At 41.2% G+C, this 22,164-nt stretch overlaps 1 protein-coding gene across 1 annotated transcript in view; it reads left to right on the top strand.

Annotated features, from left to right (window-relative positions):
• VPS13B (vacuolar protein sorting 13 homolog B) overlaps positions 1–22,164 on the top strand; it is a 2,198,633-nt gene that overhangs the window by 342,071 nt on the left and 1,834,398 nt on the right. Inside the window, 2 exon segments of the mRNA XM_029587199.1 lie at positions 734–821; positions 12,284–12,466. Coding sequence (XP_029443059.1) covers positions 734–821; positions 12,284–12,466 — 271 coding nt within the window.

The following is a 22,164-nucleotide window of genomic DNA, read 5'->3' on the forward strand; positions in this document are numbered from 1 at the left end:
GAGAGATCTAAAATATTCTGTGCAACCTTATGCATGGACACATGACCCACTAATTTGACTGCTGTCTTCTGAGAGCCCCTGTTACATGAAAACAAATTTGCTTTAAATTCATAACTCCCCTTTATTTTATTTGAGAAACTATAGTCTGTGCAGCTATTTTCTTGATTCTGATTGCTTGTGGGTAGTCTATCAGCAGGAGTTATGTAAAAAAGTATAACTCGCAATATTAGTAATAAAAACAGATGGTTATAAGAATAAAAACAAGTGTGTATTTGAGTACTGTTAAACACAAATATGTATTGTAGAGTGTTGCATAGAAATAGATTTTTTGTTCCATTGATAAACTGATAGTTACATCACACATTATCAAAATATTTTTTCTTGTAAAAGTTTCCAATTAGAATGAAAAGAGTTGACTGTCATGTGTGGAAGGTCAAGAGATGAGTATTGACACAGTTAAAGGTATTCATTAACATGACATTATTGGTATAGAGGGTAAAATGTCCACCAGAATTATGGGTGTCCTTTTAAGTATCTTGCAATAGAAGTTACATTACCTATCTAGAAAGGTGAGTTCTTCGGATAACCTCTGGTCTTTTGTTATGATAAGCTTTTCTATTCGTCTGCATACAAAGCCAAACAAGCATATGCCTCTGATGCTTGGCCTATCATGTTGTAATCTCAAGATTCTCTCCTTGTAGAACTTGTGATGTTTGCTTTGCTTTGTTGGTAGGAGACATACACAGAGATAGCCGGAATGCAGAGGTTTGGAGCATTCTACATGGATTACTTATACACAATGGAAAGCATCAGTGGCAAAGGTACTAGTTTCTTTTCTTTGTTTACCCTCCCTTAAATAACAGAAACAAAGACTTCCTTAGAACCGCCTGGTCCTTGACCGTCTGTCATCTGGTTTACCTCCAACTTACCTTTTAGTTTTCTGTTGGAATAATTGAATCTACACTGATACTGTTTCCTTAAGGTGTTTCTACTATTTTGGTTTGTTTTCTTTCATTGGGAGCTATTTTGTTTAACTTCGGAGGAAATAAAAAGCTGCCATTTGTAGCAGATTCTGTTTTAAGTATCATACATTGCTGTTATAGTCTGTCTTATAGTCACGCCTCACTATTACTCTAATTCATTTTAAAGCAGTAAAATACAATCAACCTTCATACTCTACCAAAATCTGTCACAAATCTTTTCTTTTAATTTAAACTATACAGATTCATTTTTCTGGTAAATAAGGGTACTTCTTAACATCCCTCACGCATCTTTTTGATTTTAAGGATTTTTGAGTAATTTTTTTGTCATTACTCTGGCACAGACACTTAGTGATATTTCTGACTTGGAATGAGGGGCTTTTGATATAAGGACAGAGTGAAGAGAAATGGGCAGTGGATTTTCATTTTAGCTATTAAAATCATCATTCTTTGTTCAACCACAGTAAACCAGAACAGAGAGGCTGCTTTCTCTTTTGTCTGTCATCAGAGCAGAGAAAGTGGCTTTATTTCATTTAATTTCTTTTTGCAGACACTAAGGTGTCTAAAATGCCTATGAGGGAGCATCTATTCCTAAGCTAAGAACTCTCACAGAACAACACATACCACCATCAGAATCAAACTACCTTGTAAAAAAAAAAAATAATTTAGAGTAATGAGTACACTGTCTTCTCTCATTCAGCAAAGGTTACAGGATGTTGAATGACATTGTATAAGTTTTTTCTAAATAATGAAAGTTGCTTTCAACCCCTGAAATGCTTTAATGCCGGTGACATACATTAGGGTATATAGATCTCTTCCCATGAGTGTCCAAGCTAGTTTATAGGCAATAACAAATGAGTGTTGAGATGTCAACATGTAGGAGAAAATAATCGATGTAACATGTGTCTTTTTGTATTTTCTTTCCTTTGTCCAACCAGATAGTGTACTACATTAGAATAGAATTTTGAAGAGAATTGAATGTAGTGTTATAACAAATTATAGAATCACTAGTCTTTAGAAAAACTAGTTACTGTTGAAACTTTGGATTGTTTCACAGGGAAGGCAGCAAGTCATGTAAATAAAAGCTGCTGCTGCTGCTTTGTTATACTTTGTCTACACAAAGTTATACTTTGACTACACATTAAGAAAAGGTCATGCAAATATGAGGACAGGTGATAATAGCTTCCTGTGTCCAGAGTTTGTTTTTCCTGATAACATCTTCTCCCAATTATTTTGTTATCTTCTTCCAGGCTATCAGATACCAGTGTCAGTTTAAAATAAAAAGCAATGATGGAATAAGGATAGAATGCTTTAGAATATATCTGTTTTCATCAAAGTACTGTCTTTAGAGCATATCTAAATAAAAAGCTAAATTGCAAGTTATTAAAACAGGTATCAAAGTCTACATGCAAAATATGATCATCTTTAGTTTTTCAAAATGTTTTTACCTTTATGCTATTAAATGTTCAGACAAATGGGCAAGATTTTTGCCTTACATATTGATGAATTCAGACCCTCCGCACTCATGGGGAAGGGAGTACAAGGGAGAGAGTCATGGTCATTGCTTAAGGGTGACACCTAATGGCCACAATTGCATTGTTCTGGAAGGAACCCTGGTGCATGGCCCTAACCCAGGACAATCACTGACTGCAATGACTGGATTAAATGTAAATTAGGAAGGGTATAAAATAGGGTAAAAAAATTCCTAAGTAGTTGCAAATAAAGGCTTATAGCATTAGATCCTGGTTCTGACTGAGCTGGAAATAAAAAGGAACAGAAAGGAACTACCAGGTCAAAAAATAAACAAGCAAAAATATATTGATGAAATATTTAAAAACTGACAGTTTGGTAGCTGGTTTTAATTATCTTTCAGGGCATTTCTCTTCCTTTAACCTTTCCTGGAACATGAAGTTATGGTTTTAAAATGTCTCTTCTAGAAATCATTGGCTGTATAAGACTAATCTGTCATGTGTTTAATATGGATCAAAACAAATTAGTTGAGTGCTACTGCAAATAAACTGAAAAGTTAAATATTTCCCATAAAATGGAAGTAGTAATTAGATTAGATTGTTTGACTCAGTTGCTTCCTCTTTTGGTGCTATTTTTAGTTCTCCTGTCACTTGTATACTATCAGTTTTTTGTCTCTTGTTTTTAGAATTTTTTAAAATAAGTATGTACAACGTTTATTACAGCCATGCTCAGCTATGTTCAGAATCTGTCGCCAAGTCCACTCTTTAATTGTTATTGCTGTGTTTGTGCTTTATGTATAGTAGTGTAGTTCATGTATAGGATTGCTAAAGAGGAGATGCTCACGAGGTTTGAACATGAATTTGTCTTGAAATTCAGAGAAAAATCAGAACAAACAGGGGGCTGTTAGCTTTACTTTTCTGCTGATATGAAATACTTCTTGACAGTGCTGAGTAGTCAATGTAATCATTTTTTGTACTGTTAGGCTTTCATTGTAATAGTTTTATTTTCATATTTGGTTAACTCAGTAAGTGACCCTTCAAATGATGTGCTCTGCTCAAAAAGATTTTTTTAAGTTTACCTTCAGTAAAGGAGGCACTTCTTCAGGAAACCCATTGCCGAGCTTTATCAGTTGCGAATCCTGCTTTATGGAAATATTTTCCAAATGAACTTTGGGAGATCAGTGACATAAAACAAATTGAAAGCTTTTTTTCAGCATGTCTTTCTTTGAAACTTTCAGTGTTTTATTTTTATAGAATTCATTTTATGTTTTGACTGCAACTGTGACGATAGAACAATGTCTAGTTTTATATGCTAAGCCTTGTCTGTATCTTTTTATGTAGTCTGCCTAGTATCCACTGTAGGCAAAATATAAGAATTTTTAATAAGTAAATTGTGTTTTTTAAAGAATTTGTAAGGATGTTTCAAAATTCCAATACATAATTGCAGAGCCCTTTTGTTAAATACAGGTATTGGGATAGATTTTAATACCTACGCCAGCGCATCCATGTGCACGTGCTACTCGGCGTGCATGTATGGACGCGTGATTTTATAACGTGCGCGCATGTTATAAAATCGGGGGTCGGCGTGCGCACAATTGTGCAGCTTGCACACGCCAACGCCCACGGCCTTCCCCTGTTCCCTCCCAACCTCCTAATCTAACCTTCCTACCCCACCCGACCTTTGTTTTACCTTCTATGCCTGCCTCTGGGCAGGCGTAGGTTGCATGCGCCGGCAGGCGATCCCCCCCAGCACAGTGGCAAATGGCCGCTGTGCTGGGAGCCTCTGACCCCTGCCCCTTTTTCAAAGCCCCAGGACATACGCGCGTGGCCGGGCCTTTCTAAAATAGGCCTGGGATGTGTAGGCCTTTTAAAATCCAGGCCATTATGTACATCAAATGCTAAGCAATCTGAAGTTAAAAAAAACAGCCTTATCATTCAGAACTTCATCAGGGTAAAAAATGAAATTAGAAGATATATAAAGATATCTCTCTGTATGGTATATTTTTACAAAAGAACAAGGCAGCATTTTTAAATTTTTTTCCAGTAGTCATATACATAATGATACCATTGTACATCCTCTGAGTTAAACATGCATGTATTTATCAATAAGAAAAAGAAAAATGGAACTTTTTTTTACAGAAAAAAAAAAGAAAAAAAAAAAGTGAAAATTGTAAATCATGATGATTTGTGATAGTTTTATCCAATGTTTCATTTCCATGGCAACTAAGGCAAAGTGCTCATATGTATATTTGGCACTGCATCCACTTCAAAATGAGGCTGACACCTGAAATGAGTATTCACTTTTATTTTATTTATTTATTTATTTATTTATTTATTTAAAAGATTTATTATCTGCACCTTTTGGGGAAGATTGTATAAAACCAATCATAATCAAGAAACAAAAATTGACAAAGTACAAAAAACCTTTAGCCTGCTGAAAAATTAATTATTGCTGCTGAATAAAGAAAACCCAGAAAGAGAAGCATTTAATTGGTCAAACTGAATGCTTGCAAAAACAGGATTTTAATTGCTTTTTAAAGGTCTGCATGCACTTAATAGCTTATGGATTTACTGGCAGGAAATTCCAAAGCAAAAGCCCAGAAAGCTCTGTTCTGAGTTTTTGCGAGATGCAATAACTGGTAAGGGTATATCCAATAGGCCCAACCAGCAATAAAGTTGGAAAGAGAGGCTGACTTCTCAATTGAGCTACATTAGAGTGTTTACTGATTTCTGAGAGGAGGTTTTATCACATTTCAGTGTCTATCTAGTGTTACAGAAGGATATCTAAATCAAGGTTGAAGGCCAGTTTTAGTGAACCCTCTAATTGTTCATATCCTTGGTAATATATATAGATAACAAAAGGCTAAATTAAGTATACACACTCTAGTTTTTTAATTGTTTTTTCTTCTCTGAAGGAAAGGCAGGATGGCCATCCTCACAAGTAGATGACATTATCTGATATAACCCAGCTTTGAACTTTTTTTTAAAGTTTCTAGGTCTTTGACCGTGCCCTACTGGATATGCACTGCATGCCATTATGTAACACGTCCAATGGGGGCCTTTTCAGTCTCATCTTTTGCATGGAGCCCAACATTCCTTATCGATCGTAGAGCCAAGATTATGGAATCAATTACCATCAGAGCTGAGGCTACAGCAAGATAGAAAGAGGTTCAGGAAAGATTTAAAAATGTGGCTTTTCTTTCAGGCATTTGAGAGTGACAGTTAAAAAAGGAAGCTGAATACCACGTATTCTGTTCTTATTTGCTACTTTTAACTTGTTTATTTTTAGCTTATCTTGTTTTAGGGGTAATATTAAGATATTTTAATATTGTTTGTATTAAGTTAATTTTAATAATATGATATGAGATTTTAGCAATTAATGTGTAATAATTTATGATTAATTTTTGTAAACCCTAGCGATGGAATTTTACTGTGCAATGGTATAGAAAAACTGTACAAATAAAATAAATAAATTCATGGATTTTAACATTCCTACTTTCCTCGGATTTTCTTCTGTCCAAAACTGGCAGGAATTATTTCTTTGCAGGGCCCTGCAGTGCATGCCCCCCTTTAGTCATCCGTAGGTAGGTTGTTTGGTTGTTTTTAAGTTTGTTCCTTTTTCATGTCTGAGTGGTGCATTGACCGCTTGCAGTGATCATGTTTTTTTATCTCTGTACTTTTGCATCTGGTCATGGGGAAGCCTACTAGAAGCTTCAAACAATGCCCCTGGTATGACAGGAGGTTATGTCTATCACAGATCCCAGGATAGATGTGTCCTGCATCTGGGGGCTATGAATAACATCCTGGGGTGTTGTCATTGTGCGACCATGACCCTAGTGGGCACCAGTCCCAGTTGGAACTCATGAAGAAGCATTTGGGTCACTATAAAGCCAGCCCATAGGAATCAGCATGGGAGGTATTAACATCGATGGACCCAGGAACTGCAATGGAAACTGATGATTTATCCACCTTGGGAAAGAATCAGATTCTCTTGATATCGAGCATTGGGAAGGATTTTGGAGACAGACCATCATCTGTCTCCTCCTACTCAAGTCAAAAGCGTTCAACCTCTTTAGTTCCAGCATTGAATGAAGGCAAAGAAGTATTGGTATAAATGCATGATGCTGGTAGTGGACGTGAATTCCTTAAAGTATTCCTGTGGAAAGGAGAGCTCATAGTCATTACATTTACGGGAATTGCAACAGTCTCCAGGGCTCTAGGTATCTTCCAGTAATACATCTCTGGCTTCCTAGGAAGACATGGCCTCCTCTCCTGCCTCCCAGCCAGTGTTGGTATCAGCAGTCTTTTTGGAGGAGCTGGACAGGAAGATCTAGCAGGCCTTGGACTAGGCAATGCAGAGCATCAGTGCCTCAGTTTTTATGTCCATGCAGACTGATGTTCAGCCTCTGCTAAAGTCCCTACAGCTGCCTGATAGCTTTGTACAGATATCAGTATTGGTTTCTGTTCCCAGAGGGGGATCAATGTCGATATCTGCTGCACCAATGGTCACCTCCAGCCAATTGGAGGGAAAAGCTTCCCTGTGTTGCAGAAATTTCTTGGGGTCTGAAAGCTGATTTGGTGGCACATTCCATAGATTTAATCAGTTCCCCCCCCTGCTTTTTTTTTTAAAAATTATGCTGAGGATTCATGTTCCTGAAGTAAACTCAGCCAACAGTTTACATAGAAGCTCAGTCTGCCTCTCACAGTAAGGTCCTCTGGCATAGGTACTGTGATCCGGGTTATGTTCTCTGCAATTCAATTGTAATCTCATACCAGGTTTTATCTGGAATGCTGATAGTGTCTTCAGGCTCTCTCCTATCTTGGATAAATGCAAGGGGTCTGCTGTGTCTGAGACTGAAGGAATGGAGGTAAACATCACCTTAGTTGGAAGACATATTGCTTCAGCCCTACACTCTAGTGCTTCTTGACTAAGGAAGTTGGGTCTAGAGTGGCAGTGACATATCACAGAACACTGCAGTGTTTAGGGAATCTGTACTACTGCTTCCTTGACCCTGTCTCTGAGGAGAATCTCTCCAGTGCATGATAGATAAACAAGTCTTTCCTGGATCTCAAGTCATCTGAGGCCTGCAGGTAGGTGAGTCCACAGGTGTCAGTGCTCAAAGTAGATACTCTTGATGCCATTTCAAGAACATCAAAGATAGACTTGCTCGTGTGATTTCCACACTCACCCTTATACACCAATGACTGAAAATCATTATGCTGCTTCTGAGGAAGTGGCTCTGCTGCTTCTTGCATCTGCTTCAACAGGTCCCACATATATTGACCCATGAACAGCTGGAAAGAAGCTATGTAGGTATTGAGCATAGCTCCTTGAAAAACCTCTCTCCTAAGAGTGTCCAAGTTTCTGGAATCCTTCTGCAGGGACACAGGAGTTTGTCCTAGTTGCCTTGGCCTTCTTGAGAGCATAATTGATCACCACAGATTGGTATGGTAGCTGTCTTTTTTACAGATCTGGGAGTCTTTTGGATGAGATATATCATGTCCATCTTCTGCACCTCCTGAAGGATCTCATGTACTGGGGGAAAATCTTAGCATCAGGAATTGCTGCAGAAGGAACTGTCTTTCCGCTTAGAGACCAATATTGTCAAGCCTTTTTCACCAGGGGAAAAAGCAGCAGGGATTTTACTCCAAGTACCTCTTGATTCCAACAAAAACAGGACTCCAAACCATCCTAGACCTAACTGCCTTGAAAAAGAGAAAAGTTCAAGATGGTTTCCTTGAGCTCAATCCCCTTTTTACAATAAGGGAACTGGCTATACTTTCTTGATGAAGGATACTTTTACCCACGTAGAAGTATTGCAAGGTCATAGAAAATATCTCAGATTTGTTATAGTGGATCATCACCTCCAGTATCTCGTGCTGTCTTTTGGCCTTCTTTCATCCCATGTCTTCACAAAATGTCTTGCTGTTGTGGCAGCACCTCTTTTCAAACTGGGTGTGCCACATGTTCCTCTACCTGTACAATTGGATGGTGAAGAAAACAACTTGGAGTTGCCACAAAATAATTGTCAAAACCATCTGGGTGTTTGAGTTACTAGATTTGTCATCAACTAACCCAAGTCCCACTTGAGCCCATCATCTCGATTGGAGTTTATAGGAGCACTGCAGGATATGACTCGGGCAAGAACCTTCCTTCCATAATAAAAATCTATAATATCCACAATGGAAATGATTCAAGTGAGTCAGCAGGCATCAGCTTAGGACATGTAGGTGGTTGTGCCTCATTGCATCAACAGTGCTTGTTACTCCCTTGGCATATCTCCATATGAGGAGAGCCCAATGGATTCTAAGATTACGGTGGCTTCAAGCCACTCAGTATCTCAGAGACAGCATCCACCTCACTCAGTTGCTCAAATACTGTCTGTTCTGGTGGTGAATCAGTTCCTGTCTGATAGAGACATACTCTTTCAAATTCCTCCTGTTCATATTGCCCAATCTGGGATGGTGAGCCCACGTAGTCAAGCTCTGCACCCAAGGTCTTTGGTCTGCTTAGCAGACGTTTCATCAGATAAACCTGCTGGAGTTAAGGGCAGTTAGCTATGCTCTGATGGCTTTCAGAGATCAGTTGGCCAACAAAGTAATTCTGGTCCAGACGGATAGCTGTGTGATGTATTACGTCAACAAGCAGGAAAGAACCTAATGAATAGGTTACAAATTAATTGAAATAGGTCTGAAATTTCAATTTTTAGTTCTTACAGAACCCTGGGGTATATACCATCCGGTCCAGATTATTTACTACTCTTCAGTTTGTCAATCTGGCCTACCACAGCTTCCAGGTTCACTGTGATTTGGTTCAGTTCATTTGAATCATCAGCCTTGAAAACTATCCCCAGAATGGATATCTCCCCAACATCCTCTTCAGTAAACACTGAAGCAAAGAATTTGTTTAGTCTTTCCGCAATGGCCTTATGTTCCCTAAGTGTCCCTTTAACCCGTCAATCATCTAACAGTCTAACCAACTCCTTTTCAGATTTTCTGCTTTCTATATATTCCAAAAAGCTTTTATTATGAATTTCTGCCTCTACGGCCATCTTCTTTTCAAATTCTCTCTTAGCCTATCTTATCAAGTTCTTACATTTAACTTGCCAAGGCTTATGCTTTATCCTATTTTCTTCTAATGGATCCTTCCAGTTTTTGAATGAAGATCTTTTGGCTAAAATTGCCTGTTTCACCTCACTTTTTAGCCATGCTTGCAATCGTTTGACCTTCCTGCCACCTTTCTTAATGCGTGGAAAACATTTGGACTGTGGTTTAAGATGGTATTTTTTAAAAATGTCCATGCCTGTTACACACACTTTACCTTTGTAGCTACAGCTTTCAGTTTTGCTCTTTATTTTAAGTTTTTTCATGACATGGTAGATTTGCATACCCTTACTAAGCTTCTGCTTAAGGGGGTGTCAGAATTCCATCTTAATCTGTCAAGCATCATTCCAACATTTTTCCCAGTTACGTCCACTAAAATAAATAGATACTGCACTGCTTGGACTGCAAGATAGCCTTAGCCTTCTACTTGAAGAGGACTGAAGGTCATAAAAAATCCATCCAACTTTCTCTTTCATTTGATACCAACAATCTTGGTATTACCATTGCCAAGCACACACTGACCGGTTGACTATCAGATTGCATCTTCTCCCGATCTGGCCAGGTAGACCTAAATCTAGTGGGTCATGTCAAGGATCATAGCATCAGAATTATGGCTCCATTGGTAGCCCATCTAAGATTGGTCTGGAGGAGATCTGCAAAATTGTGATGTGGAGTTTTGGCCAGGTGTTCAACATCATACTGTTGTTTGACAAGGACAACCAGTTATTACTACATAATCTCTTTGAGGTGTAAACTCTTTTCCTCCTAGATCCCATTATTTTCTTTCCAGGCTACCCCTCATAAGAGAAACAGAGAAGAAAAAGGCTTGTTGGCAGCAAAAAAAACCCCCCAAAAACAGTTGTGGCTGTGCCTGTTGACACTGTTTTGTTTCCTCTTTTTTCATTTTGGGCAGTCTGTAGCTAGGGATTCACACTTGTAAGGAATGCTATCTTGCTTGTCCTTGGAGAAAGCAGAGTTTGTTACCTATAATAGATGTTCTCTAAGGAAAGCAGGATGTTAATTCTCTTAAAACTCTCTTGTCTCCTTTTGGAGTTGGCTTCTCCAACTATAAGTGAAGGAATTATACTGAATTGGCCACCGTGTGGATGTGTGGGCATAATGGCATGCCATACTTGCCCACTAGGGCATGGTCAAAATTCTAGAAACATTGACCTAACAGTTCTGGTCTGGGCTCCATCTGATGACATCACTCACTTGTGAGGACTGACATCCTGCTGTCCTCTGAGAACACCTGTGATAGGTAAGCAACTCTACTTTTTTCCTTTCAAGTGGGGCTATCTGTGATATGCTGCTGGACTAAACAGAAAGACATGAAATGGATAATTTTATAAAAGCCCGCATAGATTTGCAGGCTATTTTATACCTGTTATACCAGTTTTTTAAGGGGACTTATGTATGTAAGTTAGCTTTGAAAATTATCCTACGAAAACTTCCTGCACAAAGTTGCACCTGTTAATTTTTGTGAGGAAATGTTTCAAGGAAATGTATGTGAATACTTTTAAAAATCTAAAAGTACATGTGTAAATTCTAACCCTGCCCAGACTCCACCCCCTGCCCTCTTGGAATGCCTCTTCCCGATGTGTGTAAAATTATGTGCATATCGGCTGGACAGTTTTCAAAAGAGCAAGTTCTCTTTTACTCAGATTAGTCTTTTTGAAAATTACCCTCAAAGTATTCAACTTTATTATAAATGAAAACATCTGGAAATTGATTATAAATATAATGCAAAAATGAAAATTAATCAAAAGCAAAAAGTGATGCATAAACTTGTGGCATTTTGTGAATGTCACTTTTTCCTCACTTTCACTGCTTGTTTTGGAAATAGATAAAAAGTGGATAAAATAATTTACATAATAGTAATTTGTCATGATTTTTTTTTTTTTTAGTGTCCAATTTATTTTGGTGTGCATATGTTATGCTTCATGTTTTTGATTGATAACTTTGTTATGTTTAACCTGGAAAATGTGTCGTCATGTATTGACTATTGTGAGAAATCTGATAAATCCTGAGTTTTGTTTCTAAGGGTATATTTGAGTATGTCTTCTGATATCATATTTTTCCCTAGTGAAGGTCTGAAAATTTTGGATTGAAATATGGGTAATTATAAGTTTAATATAATAGTTGTATATCTTTAATTTATTTGTGTACTTCCTATGCATATATGACACAGTATATACTTTGATGCCATCTGTTAAATAAAAAATACTATTAAAATGGGGGAGTATCACATTGAAGAGAATATTATACAGCCTAACGTAACTTTTCTGCCTTCTGTTAAAAATTGTCTAATGATACCAAAGACTGCTTTTGAAACTTGTTTTTGTGTCCTGATCCTTATTTATTTATTAAGCTTGTTTCTTAATATGGTTCCCTCCTGCCCATGTGTAGTCCTTTTAGCATGTTATTTGCTTGTAATTTAAAAACATAATCTTCCAAAATTATTCTGGCTCAGGAACAGAAAGGCTGCATGAAGGCCAGTTTTTCATCTACATGGCAGACTGGCATGTGGCATCCCTTAGGTTACCTGTAAGCATTTGAAATATATAAATATTAAACTGAGCTGGAAGTCTTAAAATTACATAGTCACTGAACCAGCCATTAGGTGCTTTCATGTGAACAAGTTCATTTTCCTTCTCCTTCACACATTTAATCTTTACAATAAGATTATGGTAATTTTCTGCACTGATTTAACCAATATATTTGTCTTAGGTTCTGTAAATCAACAGGAAGTGAAGAGTGAAGAGTTAGCTAACATTCAAGAGATGTCAACCAAGCGCCTTGTTATAGGTCCAATTGATCTTCGGCTCGACAGTAGTGCAGTACACAGGATTATGAAAATGATAGTGTGTGCTCTGGATCATGAATATGAACCATATAGTGAACTTAAACCGGGTAAGTATTTTTTTGTTCTGTACCTTTTTTTTAAATTATGCAGAAATTTGTAATGTGTAGCAATTTATATTTACACTTAGATATATTTTCTCTCCTAAAAAGTACAAATTCTACTTAGATGAATTATAGTACCATCTTTTGTTTCCTATAAGAATGCATGCTGATAGAACATTTGTTGCAAAGTTGCCCTTCTGAGAGGCATCCACTTTACTACTTCAGTAGTCAGCTAACATAAGAAGTGCCATGCTGATTCAGACTAATTGTCCTTCAAGCCCAGCATCCAGTCTTGGACAGTGATCAATCTGGGTCACTTGGAAGTCCCCAGAAAATCACCTCCCTGATGTTCCTTCTGAGAGGTAGAAGGTGGCGATCTCCATATATATATATGGCTATGATATGTTAATGGACCTGTCCTCTAGAATTTTTTTCAAATCTTTTTTTAAAGCCAGCCAAGTTAACTTTTTAACCACATTACTTAATTCTCTCATTATAAACTCAGATTTTTGAATTTTGTTTGTTTATGCTGGTATGTTTTATAATGTTTGTATTATCTATTAGATTATTCCCCACTGAGAACAAGCCTTTTGGATCAGCAAGCTATAAATGTTTTTATATAAATAAATTGAACTAACCGAAACATCAAGGCCCAGCATTCTGTTTCCCTGATGACAGTTAATCTATAAGTTTCTGATTACCTTACACATCTAATTTATTAGGGGGGATTAAAAAATGAATAAGTAGAAGTTTGTTATGGTTTGTGGGTTTGTGGGCCCTTGGCCCAAGATGCGAGTTGTTACCACCTGTGGGGAGGGGCCCCACAGGTCTACACCATCGGGAGGCGAGGTCAGACATAGCAGGGAGCTCTGGGTGAAGGTTATGGAGAGGTCCCGAGGAGCCAGGAGAATTACCCAGTAGAGAGGCAGGCTAGAGGCAGTACCTGGGCAGGGACCCCGAAGGGAGAGGCGCAAGACTGGCCATGCAGGAGGTACTCTGGAGAGGCAATCCTGAGGGGAGGAGCTGCGCACCATAGAGGATGATGATGCATTGCCGTAGGCCAACCCACTGAACGGGGAAGCCTGAGCCAAGCCTCTACTGGTGATGTATGCACAGCCCCGAAGAGCAGAGTAGTGCTGGCAGTCTTGATACAGTATGTAGACTCGACCCTGAGGAGTGGGGCAGTTCTGGCAGTCACTTGAGATACAGGTAGGCGCGGCCCTGAGGAGCGGGGTGGCGCAGGTAGTCTTGTGCAGGGACAACCCTGAGGAGTGGGGAAGCCCTGTTGTAGGACTCACTGATGTAGAGGGGTTCCAGGGATGGTCCCGAGGAACGGGAGGCCTTGCAGGGCAGGACCCAGGAGGTGTGGAGCCAGCCCAAGGAGCGGGATAGGCTAGGAGAGCGAGTCCTCAATTCACACACTGGCCCCCGAAGAGCGGGTACCAGACAGGGTCCATGTCCAGCCCAATAGCGTAGTCACAGGAACATGAAATTTTCAAAAACATCCATCAATTAGCCCCAATCGATCTCCATATCCCCCTCCGATTACACTACTCAACAAGACCGACAAGAGATGCTTACAAAGGATCTCTTCAAGTACCTCCAGCCAAAACTACCAGACACATCACGCTTAGAGATCGGGCCTTCTCCACAGCTGGTCCAACTTTATGGAACGCCATTCCCCCGGATCTTAGAATGGAACCCAGCATCTCAACATTCAAGAAAAGACTCAAGACGTGGCTGTTCACGCAGGCCTTTCCTAACTCCAACATTACTTAACCTCCTCCAATCAACATTCTTCGCTAGTAATAGCATTAATAGCCACCTCTTATAATGTTATTATATATATATATATATATAATTATTTGATCTTCATTTTCCTTCTTACTCCTAGTTATTGATTCCCTGTTACATGTAACTGCTTTTCTGCACCATTGTTCAAATTGTAAAGTTTATTGCACCCCTGTTTCTTGTGAACCAGCATGATGGGACTACTGTCTTGAATGTTGGTATATAAAAAAACTTAAATAAATAAAATTAAAATAAATGAAGGCAGTAGTCATGTAACGTACGGAACTTGTTGCCAAGTTGGCTGGCTGAGGGCAAAGGTGGAGCTTAAATACAAAGATCCGATGACATCATTAACCAGGGATACCCCCGAGGTTCCCGCCGAAGAGGCTTCCAAGGAGGGCCTGGTGGTGCGTGCGCGCGCGCCTAGGAAGGCCCTAAGTAGACGTGGGCGGCGGCATCAGTGTCCAATCCACCACGAGGTGTCCTGAGGAACGCGGCGGTGGAAGTTGGCCCGAGCCGCGAGCAGACCCAGGGAGGCCAGGAGAGCGATGCAGGAAGTAAGTATACGCGGTCGCAGCTGTCTGTGACCGGCATAACAAAGTTTGAAGAAAATATAGTGCCGGATTTTAAAAGGGTTACGTGCGTAACCGGCCTTTCTCACAGGACAAGCAGGATGGTAGTCCTCTCATGTGGGTGACATCAGGATGGAGCCCAATCATGGAACGCTTTTGTCAAAGTTTCTAGAACGTTGACTGGCACCACTGAGCATGCCCCTGCATCCAGCAGGGGGCCCCCTTTAGTCTCTCTTTTTCCGTGAGGCAGTAGCCTCGCGGATTCTGGAGCTCTGAGTTTACCTCACTAATTTTTTCCTCACGGAATTCAAACTTTAAATTTAAAAATATTCTCCCTATCCTGGGGTCCCCCATCGACCACTGACCTTCATCAACGCCGGTAAGTTTTTCCTGTTGTTTTCCGGTGAGTTCCCGTCATGTTTTCTTCAACTGTACCCAACGATCTCCGACCACGCACCCTTTTCTTTTTCTAAAATCATGGCTACCGGGTGCCCCGAGTGCCCAAAACCATGTCCATCACAGACCCACATGACGTGTGTGTTTTGTGCCTTGGACCTGTTCATGACGTGCAACAGTGTACTAGCTGTTCACAAATGACTCCAAAAGGCCGCAGGGCCCGCTTGAAGAAGATGGAACTCCTTTTTAAAGTATCTCTATCGACTTCAGCGAAACCGGCATCGTCAGAATCCTCCGTCTTCAAAGATTCCGTTGCCACCAAAACCTAAATGGCAAAAACCTACCAGTGATGTCACTTCACCTTCCTCTTCCCTGTCCAAAGCATTAACATCTTCTTCCTCGATGCCAGAAAAAAGAGTGGACCGACCATCGAGAGAAGCATAGACTTCGCCATCGATGAAGTGTTTCCTCCGATGTCGGAACTGGAAGGCCATCAACATCGACGGAGCCACCAGCCAAGAAGTCCCGAGGAGACGAGGCCCCATCCCCATCTGGACTCGGGACACCGAGGCATTCCTCACCGGTTTTGGTTCCGGGATCCGGAACTTCACTATCACAGGTGGAACCTCTGGTTGCGCGTTCTGAGCCTCCACCCCCGATTGCTGTGCCTCCCATGCCAGCTTCTTGGGTGGAATTGGACAGGATTGTCCAAGAGGCGGTGCTTCAAGCTTTACAATCCTTCCAGTCTCCACTGGCACCGGCCCCCATACTGATGCCCCATACCGATGCCTAGAATGCTGCCTCCACTTCTGGTTAGACTGGACTCGTTAATCGGTGCTCTGCCATAGACACTGTTTCCAGCCATGTCACCGGCTCATACAAAGCCACCGACTCCGAAGCCAATTCCATTGTCCTCAGATGAGGAACCGAATCTGCTGATACCTGAACCAACGCCAGGACCATCGGCTTCCTTAACCGCCTCATCATCCTTCGAAAACACTGATTCCATTGATGTATCACCATCCTCTGTGCCCCCATCGATGTCACCTCGATTTCCATTGGTGCCACCTCTAGATCTGGCTGGATTTGGTCCTATACATCAACCTGAAAGTCCTAGAGGTGCTGGTGACCAATCTTATAATCCCTGGGGGGATGATTCTACAGACTCTGATGATTCAGAAGGACTTCCCTCAGAGCCTTCACCCCCAGATGAAGTCAACGCTCCCCACCTGAGGACTTGACATTTGCAAACTTTATAAAGGAAATGTCTGAGACAATACCCTTTAATTTGCAAACAGAAGAGAATGCCAGGCAAAAAATGCTTGACGTGCTGCAATTTGTAGATGCACCTAAGGAGGTCATGGCAGTTCCAGTTCATGAAGTACTGCTGGATTTGCTACACCGTAACTGGGAACATCCTGGCTCAGTTCCTACAGTAAACAGGAAAGCTGATGCCATTTATCTAGTGCAATCAGCTTTCAAATTCCAAAAAACACAACTGCACCACCAGTCTGTAGTTGTGGAATTGGCTCAAAAGAAATCTAAAAGATCCAGATCTCATTCTTCAGTACCTTCAGGTAAAGAACAGAAATCATTTAGACGCCTTCAGACGGAGAGTTGTCCATGGATCAGTGCTCATAACACGCATTGCAGCATATGAATTATATATGACTCAATACTCCAGAAACCTCTGGAAGAGGGTACAGGAGTATTCCGAATCTCTACTTGACGAATACCAGGAAGGACTCAACATACTCCTCAAAGGTCTAGATGCTGGCAAGCATGAAATAAGAGCGGTGTATGATATCTTTGATACTGCCTCCAGGGTTTCCACAGCAGGTATAAGTGCCTGATGTTGGGCATGGCTTAAGTCCTCTGACTTACGACAAGAGGGTCAAGACTGACTAGCGGACCTTCCGTGTACTGGTGACAACTTATTTGGCACTAAAATCGAAGAAACAGTTGCACAATTAAAAGACCATCATGACACCTAGCGTCAGCTGTCTACCCTTCCTGCGGATTATCCATCCACCACTAAGAGATCTTTCAGACGAGATCCTAGACAGTTCACATATAAACCGAGAAGGTATTTTCCACCTCAATCTTGTTCTCAACAATCTAAACCTCCACAAAGAGGTCAGACTCGTCAGGTTAGAACACCTAAAACCCAACCAGCCCCGAAGACAGGTCCAGCTTCGGGGTTTTGACTCTCTCCTAGAGAGCAGCAGCCAATCTCTTCCTTCCCATGCCATTCCAGTGGGAGGCCGTTTGTGCCTTTGTTCCAGTCTATGGCACACCATCAGGTAATCAACAACCTTTGACAACTCAATAATGTTCTTTCTTTTTTAATTTGGCAGGTTTTATTTACCTTGGTTATTCTTTTGTTATCTCATTGTTAATCTCTCTTTTGCCTTCTCTACATTCCAAGTTGCATTTTATCCCTGTTTTATTGTAACTGCTACCTTATTCTTCTATCACATGTTAATGTTTTTTAAGTTATTAAGTATTTATTCTGTTGTCACACCTTGTTATTTGTAAACCGGCATGATGCGACTCCCATCGCGAATGCCGGTATATAAGAAATTTAAATAAATAAATAAATAAATGACGAATCAGTGAGTCCTAACTGTAATAACCCAAGGATACCATCTAAACTTTCTCACTATAGCACCAAACGGGTTAGCCTGTCCATTCACAAATCCAAACATTCACTCCCCGCTCCTCGAAGCGGAGCTCTTCACCCTTCTACAATCAAATGCTGTAGAACCAGTACCTCGAGAGCATTGGGGTCAAGGGTTCTACTCTTCTTACTTCCTGATTCCAAAGCTATCAGGAGTTCAGAATGGTAACCTTGGGCACCATGCTTCCATTGATACAGAAGAAAGATTGGCTCTGCTTTCTGGACCTGCAGGAGGCTTACGCATATATCGCGATATACCCTCCTCATCGCAAATACCTCAGATTCACAATAGGTCAACTCCATTTCAATACCGTGTACTACCATTCGGGCTCACATCAGCCCCATGGGTATTCACAAAATGCCTTTCAGTTGTAGCAGCCCATTTGTGAAAAAACAATGTTCACATCTATCCATACCTGGATGCTTGGCTTTTCGGGGCTCAGACTAAAAGGGAGCATTTCAGTCACTCCCTTACACAATCATTCTACGCCAATCATTGGGGTTTCTAATCAACTATCCCAAGTCAAATCTGACTCCATCTCACACATTCTCATTCATAGGAGCAGATCTCTATACTGTCCAAGCAAAAGCTTTTCTTCGATAGAGCAGGGCTCGCTCATTATCAATCATAGCAAAATCAGCTCATCATCTCTTGACCTTACTGGGTCACATGGCATCCACAGTTCATTTAACTCCCATGGCTCGCCTGGCCATGAGAGTTACACAATGGACTTTAAAATCCCAGTGGTCCCAGTCAAGCCAAAAGATGTCTCACATTGTCCACGTCACCAACTAACTCCGTCTCTCCCTGGATTGGTGGATACAGGAGTCCAGTCTACTAATAGACTTCCTTTTCAACTCCGCAATCTCAAATCATATTAACCACATATGCATCCACTCTGGTTTGGGGAGCCCATGTCCACAACCTCCAAACCCAGGGAATTTGGACCAAGGCGGAGGCAAAGCATCAGATAAACTTTCTGGAGCTCAAGGCAATTTGATATGCCCTCCTCGCCTTTCAGGATTGTCTCTCAAACAAAATAATCCTGATTCAAATGGACAATCAGGTAGCAATGTGGTATCTGAACAAACAAGGGGGTACAGGCTCTTATCTACTATGCCAAGAGACAGCGCAGATCTGGGCCTGGGCTCTCTCCTATTCTATGCTACTGAGTGACCTACCTGGCAGGTGTGAACAATGTCCTAGTGGACAATCTAAGTCGGACCTTTCATCCCCACGAATGGTCCCTGAACCCTGCTGTAGCAAACCACATATTTCACCTGTGGGGTCATCCACAAATAGACCTCTTTGCGTCATCACACAACCACAAAGTGCCCAATTTCTACTTTCAACACCGCAGACACAAGACATCTCCATGAGATGCTTTCACTCACTCGTGGTTAACAGGTATCCTCTATGCTTACCCTCTACGTCCACTCATCAGCAAGACTCTCGTGAAGTTAAGACAGGACAGGGGCAGAATGATTCTCATAGCCCCTCACTGGCCGCGTCAAGTATTTATTAATATTTATTTATTTATTTATTTATCGAGTTTTATATACCATCATTCGGTTTCGCCATCTTAACGGTTTACTAGTTTCGATGGATAAAAAGTGTTAAATCTTTAAACCTTTCTGACAGTGTATCCCAAGTCCTCGTAGCTTCACGAAAGCCTTCTACTAGGAGATTGTACCATGCAAAATGGAAAAGATTTTTATCGTGGTGCACGACAAAGGAAATAGACCCTTTTTCCTTGTCCATAGTAAAATTTCTGGACCACCTCTGGCATCTTTCGGAATCTGGGTTACAAACTTCCTCCTTTCGAGTACACATTAGGGCTATTGCTGCTTATCACAAAGGTATCGACAATACCACTATATCAGCCCAACCACTGATGGCTCGCTTCATGAGAGGTTTGCTACAACTTAAACCTCCACTACGCCCTCCAGTCCCTATATGGGACTTTAATGTTGTTCTAGCATGACTTATGAAGCCTCCCTTTGAACCCTTACATTCCTGCGAGCTTCGCCATCTCACTTGGAAGATGATCTTTCTAATAGCTATAACATCTGCTTGCAGAGTCAGTGAGTTACTCGCACTAGTAACATACTCACCTTATACCGGGTTCCTTCATGACCACGTAGTACTCTGTACTCACCCTAAATTCCTGCCAAAAGTAGTCTCCGAGTTTCATTTAAATCAATCTATAATTCTTCCCACTGTTTTTACAAGACCTCACAACCAGGTGAGCGAGCACTCCACTCCTTGGACTGTAAACACGCTCTTGCCTTCTATCTTGGTCGCACTTCAGCACATAGAAAGTCCACCCAATTGTTTGTCTCTTTCGATAAAACAAAATTGGGTGCTCCGGTAGGCAAACACACACTATCCACCTGGCTAGCAGATTGCATTTCTTTTTACTATCACCAAGCAGGACTTCCTCTCCAAGAACATATGAAGGCACACTCAGTAAGAGCAATGGCAACATCTGTGGCACACCTCCATTCTGTACCTCTTGCTGACATCTGCAGAGCTGCCACATGGAGCTCCCTCCATACATTTGCATCTCATTACTGCCTTGACAAGGCTGGTAGACAGGATTCCATCTTCGGCCAGTTGATCCTGCAAAACTTATTTCCTATTTAATAACCCAACTTCCTTCCTTCCTTAGTTGACCGTACTTATATTCTGAATACTATACTAGGAAATACATATTTAAGGTTTTAAAATAATTTGTCCAAGGTACAACAAAATATTAGTAACTATAGGCTGGATGAGCTGTGTGAAGACTGTAACTGCAAAAGATATACATATATTCCTATTCAATGAGGAAGAGTATTCAACCTGAAAGTGATCTCTTTTACACTGTCAAAACTACATGAACAAAAAACAAAATGTGGGAGCCATTACCCAGGAAAAGGACTTTGGAGTCCTTGTGGACAATACATTGAAATCCTCTGCTCAGTGCATGGTGGCAGTCAAAAAAACAAAAAACAAATAGAATGTGAAGATTGATCTGAAAAGGAAGGAAGAGTAAAATGAAAAATATCATATTGTCTCTGTATCGAGCTATGGTGTGACCACATCTTGAGCACTGTGTGCAGTTCTGGGTGCTCAATCTCAGGAAAACAAGTGTCCGCACCAGCTGGCGACTCAGATGGTCAGATAAAGTCCTTCTGGAGATTTTCTTCAATGTCTTCTGATGTTGCTTTATTCTCAAATGCTGAGAGAGAGTGCACCTGTCTTTTCGGAGACTCAGTCCTGGACTTCTGTCGTATGACACAGTCATAAGGCTCCTGTGGAGGAAGAATATCAACTACTATTTTGGAGACGATATCCCCGAAGGGGGTGTACTGGAGCGGCAGTCCCCGGTACTGCTGGAGTCGCAGGCATGCCAATAATAGGCGATATCTCCTTAAGGCATTTCCCTTGACATTCTGAGCCCCAGTGGGAGAGATCCAGAGATGCCCCATCAAACCAGGGTAACCCCAGAAGGATAGGGTGCACAGCCTTTTCCAGTACAAAGAAAGAGAGTGATTCCGTATGAAGAGCTCCGGTGCGGAGAGTAACTGATTCGGTTTTGCAGGACATGTCTCCCGGTAATGGCTCTCCATGAATGGAGGATAATCGTAGTGGGTTTTTCAACTTGATGAGGGGGATCCTCAAATATTCCACTAGACTTCTGAGAATGAAGTTACCTCCTGCCCCTGAGTCCACTAGGGCAGGAGTGTGAACCATGATTGGTCCATAGGTCAAGGAGACTGGGAGAGAGAGCGTAAGAGAGGGCGCAGTAAGGCCTAAGAATAGTCCTCCTTTAGGACTTTGGCACGTCCGTGCTTTCGGACGAGTGGAGCATGTAAAGACATCATGGCCGGGCTGACCACAGTACATGCAAAGGCCGCGCTTCTTCCTAAATCTTCTCTCCTTGGAAGTCAAGTGTCCATGACCAATTTGCATAGGTTCATCTGTATCAGTAGCAGGGACCACTGGAACCATCCGAGGTGTAGAGACAGCACTGGCCTGTTTCAGCCCGGGTAGCACCCTAGGCCAGAGTTCCTTCACCTTGTCCCGGAGACGTAGATCAATCCGAGTAGCCAAGGATATTAATTTGTCCAGCGAGTCAGGTGTTTAGCGAGCGGCCAGCTCGTCCTTCAAACGGTTATCCAGGCCTCTGCAAAAGAGAGTCTTGAGACATCTGGGGTCCCAGCGTAGCTCTGCCGCAAGAGCTTTAAAGTCGATGGCAAATTCAGTCAATAATCTGCTG

This window comes from Rhinatrema bivittatum, chromosome 2, assembly GCF_901001135.1.
Source record: "Rhinatrema bivittatum chromosome 2, aRhiBiv1.1, whole genome shotgun sequence".
Lineage (NCBI taxonomy): Eukaryota > Metazoa > Chordata > Amphibia > Gymnophiona > Rhinatrematidae > Rhinatrema > Rhinatrema bivittatum.